We start from the raw sequence: 4,176 nt of genomic DNA on the forward strand, positions 1-4,176 counted from the left end.
CTGTTAACCTTGTTTTATACGGTATTTTCAGGTTTCTTTATATGTTTTATGCATATGGATCATCAATATCTGGTTGGAATCATTGTAGACCAGTGATTGCTTTTGATGCAACTTTTTTGAAGTCAAAATTTCGTGGTGTTTTAATGATTTCAGTTTCATAGGATGCAAATAACCAAATTTTCCCACTAGCCTTTGGAATAGCAGAATCTAAAAATAACAATTCCTATGAGTGGTACTTTAGTGAGCTTCGCAATGCAATTGGGAGCCGTGAGAATTTAATTTTTTTATCATACAGGCATCAAGCTATTGCATATGTCATCGCAAAGGTATATCCTGAAAGCCACCATGGGATTTGTATCTATTATTTAGAGAAGAACCTAAACCGAAGTAAAGTGAAAAGTGAGATCATATAACTTTTTCAAAGCGCTGAAAGAGTATACATGCGCAAAGAATTTGATCTTTTCATGTCAGATATAGCAAAAGTAGATAAGAAGACTTATGACTACTTGATGGAAGAACCACTGGAAAGGTAGGCACGTTCTTGTAGTCCATGACGAAGATATGACATGCTCACAACAAATATAGTTGAGTCAATGAATACTGTTCTATTAGAAGCAAGGGAGCTGCCTATATTAGGATTGATGGATTTCATTCAAGTGATGCTACAACATTGGTTTTATGAAAGAAGAAATGAAGCAGAAGGAACTTTTTATGACGTTTCTTGTTGGGTAGAAGAGGAATTGAAGAAAAAGATAGATTTAGCATTTACTTTGAATGTAAGTATTATGTTCTATGTTTATTATTTTAATGTAATTTAACATAACGTACTAACTTATAATTTTTCAACATTGAAGGTCTTCCCTGTTGATTCATGGCGTTCTAGAGTTGAAGAAGAAGCAATAACTCTCTTGGTGGACTTAAACAAAAGAACATGTGATTATTTTCAGTTTCAATTTGATGAATTACCATGCATACATGCGATTGAAGCTATTGAGAAGTGGAACATCAAGAAGTCCAACTTTTGCTCGCACTGGTACTTAAAGGAATCTTGGCTGAAAACATATGAAATACAAATACATCCTGTAGGATATACTGATTATTGGATTGTACCAGAGAGTGTTAAGTCACAAATTATTAAACCTCCAAATTTCAATGTGTCACCAGGTAGAAGGCAGAAGAAAAGGCATATTCCAGCTACCGAGTCATCAAAAATAATATTCAAATGTGGTCGTTGCAGAAGAATTGGTCATAATAGAACAGCTAGTATATATTCTCCGGCAGTCCATCTATTTTCAAGGAAGCATAGAGAATAGTAGATATATCCACTTATGTTTATGGACTATTTTAAGTTTTTGCTATAAATTGGATTCATTTAGATTATTCTTATTTGAGCAGATGTCTGAATTTTAAAAATTTCTTTCTTCTTACATTCTTTTTTATTTATTTTGAGTTCAAAGTTCAAAAGTTAAGGACAGACAGTCCTTAACTTTGACTTACAGGTTTAAAGGTTAAGGACAGGCAGTCCTTAACTTTGACTTACAAGTTCAGAAGTGACTTACAGGTTCAAAAGTTAAGGACATGCAGTCCTTAACTTTGACTTACAGGTTCAAAAGTTATAGGACATGCAATCCTTAAGTTTGAGTTCCAAGTTAAAAAGTTAAGGACAGACAGCTTTGACTTACATGTTCAAAAGTTAAGGACAGACAGTCCTTAAGTTTGAGTTCAAAGTTCAATAGTTAAGGACATGCAATCCTTAACTTTGACTTACAAGTTCAAAAGTTAAGGATAAATAGTCCTTAAGTTTGAGTTCAAAGTTCAAAAGTTAAGGACAGACAGTCCTTAACTTTGACTTACAAGTTGAAAAGTTAAGAACATACAATCCTTAAGTTTGAGTTCAAAGTTCAAAAGTTAAGGACATGCAGTCCTTAGCTTTGACTTACAAGTTGATAAGTTAAGGACACTTGGTCCTTAACTTAGACGTTCAAGTTCAAAAGTTAAGTACACTTGGTCCTGAAGTTTGAGTTTCAACTTCAAAAGTTCAGGACACTTGGTCCTGAAGTTTCAGTTTCAAGTTCAAAATTTAAGGACACTTGGTCCTTAACTTTGAATTTGAAGATGAATTACACTTGGTCATGAACTAATACTTACAAGCTCAATACACTTAATTCAGGGATTGAAAATGGACAAATCAATACTTGACAGAAACAATGAAATTAATAACATGATGCCTTCATATTACTTTTGAAATTGTAATTTTGCATAGCTGTGACAAAAACATATGCTATTCAAACAAAATAAAAGTGCCTTTTGAGGAATTTACAAGATATTTCAGAATTCATATGGATTGTTTACAGCAATTTTATGTGAAAAATCATCTACAACTAACTTTCTTTACAACTAAACTACAGCTCCTTCAGACAGCAAGTTTTATTTTCACTATCATAATTGTCGCCAACATTTTTCTGGTGCTGTATCATAACCAGAATTTTTTTTCCACTCTCCATTTTCCCAAAGATTTGCTGCAAGTTCTTTTCTAAAGTCCTTTATGTCTTCAGGTTGGAATTTCCCCACATCCTTTCCCATTATCAACAACTCCACATACTTAATCAGGAATGCACCACAATCAGTCCTAAGAAAAATGCAAGATGTGGAGTCAATTAAACAATAAATCTAAAGTACATATAAATTATATAACAAATAACAACACGTTCGATCCAGTTTGGTGTGGTGATCTTTGCCACTGAATATCAAATTTGTTGAATGCATTTCAAAAAGACTTGTGATGTTTCTCAAACTGTGAGAACTTTAGCAAGTGGGGGATCATGCGTGCATACATTTCAATGTGATTCATTCCTGCCTCATATGGCTCACTATATATGGAATCGTACACATCAATCTTTTTCTGATTCAAGTCAAATATTCCCCTAAAGAAAATGTGTCACAACATCATTATCTTCTGAAGGAAACAGACATGGAAAAAAGATTTTGTCAACCTTAGTCCAAGCAATTCCACATCTACGACTGTCACCCCATACATATGGTGTCAGAAACAATTGATTATGACCACACCAAAACTCATCTGTAGCATCTTCATTGAAATCCTTATACACAAGCACCATATTGTTATCAAAAGTATATCTGTAGTTGTGCAACAAAAAGGATGGTCGCGAGGGTGGTAGCATTCTTTCTTTCTCAGATAATATAGGGCAATGTCAATATGCTTCATAAAAAGACAACAAATAAAATAAATCCATCAGTCATAAAATAATTTAAAAAAAATAAATTAAGAATAAAGAAAATAAATGCCTTGCGAATTATCAAACCTTGTCATCAAGTACAAAGCTACTATCTGAAAGCTCAAGGAAGAACATTTTACTACTGATTTTTTGATGATAAAATTTGCATGGATTCTTTCTCACACCCATTATCATCAGCATATATATCAGTTTGTTCCCTGAAAGTTCTGAAAACATCAAAGTTAGAAGTTAGTCCTCATTTTCTAATTAAGGACATCTAGTCCTTAAGTTTCAGTTTCAAGTTGAAAAGTTAAGGACACTTGGTCCTGAAGTTTGAGTTTCTAGTTCAAAAGTTAAGGACACTTGGTCCTGAAGTTTGAGTTTCAATTTCAAAAGTTAAGGACACTTGGTCCTAAAGTTTGAGTTTCAAGTTCAAAAGTTCAGGACACTTTGTCCTGAACTTAGACTAACAAGTATAAATGTTAAGGACAAGCAGTCCTTAACTTATAATTCCAAATTCAAAAGTTCAGGACATTTGGTCCTGAACTTAGAGTTTCAAGTTGATAAGTCAAGGACACTTGGTCTTGAAGTTTGAGTTTCAAGTTCAAAATTTCAGGACACTTTGTCCTAAACTTAGACAAACAAGTATAAATGTTAAGGACATGCAGTCCTTAACTTAAAGTTCCAACATCAAAAGTTGAGGACACTTGGTCCTGAATTTAGACTTTCAAGTTGAAAAGTTAAGGACACTTGGTCCTGAAGTTTGAGTTTCAAGTTCAAATGTTCAGGACACTTTGTCCTGAACATAGACTAACAAGTATAAATGTTAAGGACAGGCAGTCCTTAACTTATAGTTCCAACTTAAAAAGTTGAGGACACTTGGTCCTGAACATAGACTTTCAAGTTGAAAAGTTAAGGACACTTGGTCCTTCACTTATTG

At 33.5% G+C, this 4,176-nt stretch overlaps 1 protein-coding gene across 1 annotated transcript; it reads left to right on the forward strand.

Moving 5' to 3' along the window:
- The first annotated feature begins 593 nt into the window (after positions 1 to 593).
- LOC109206665 lies at positions 594 to 1,313 on the forward strand. The gene is made up of 2 exons (XM_019369512.1): positions 594 to 776; positions 855 to 1,313. The coding sequence occupies exons 1-2, from the start codon at positions 594 to 596 to the stop codon at positions 1,311 to 1,313; spliced, it is 642 nt and encodes a 213-aa protein (XP_019225057.1).
- Positions 1,314 to 4,176: the final 2,863 nt, after the last annotated feature.

This window comes from Nicotiana attenuata, unplaced genomic scaffold (genome assembly GCF_001879085.1).
Source record: "Nicotiana attenuata strain UT unplaced genomic scaffold, NIATTr2, whole genome shotgun sequence".
Lineage (NCBI taxonomy): Eukaryota > Viridiplantae > Streptophyta > Magnoliopsida > Solanales > Solanaceae > Nicotiana > Nicotiana attenuata.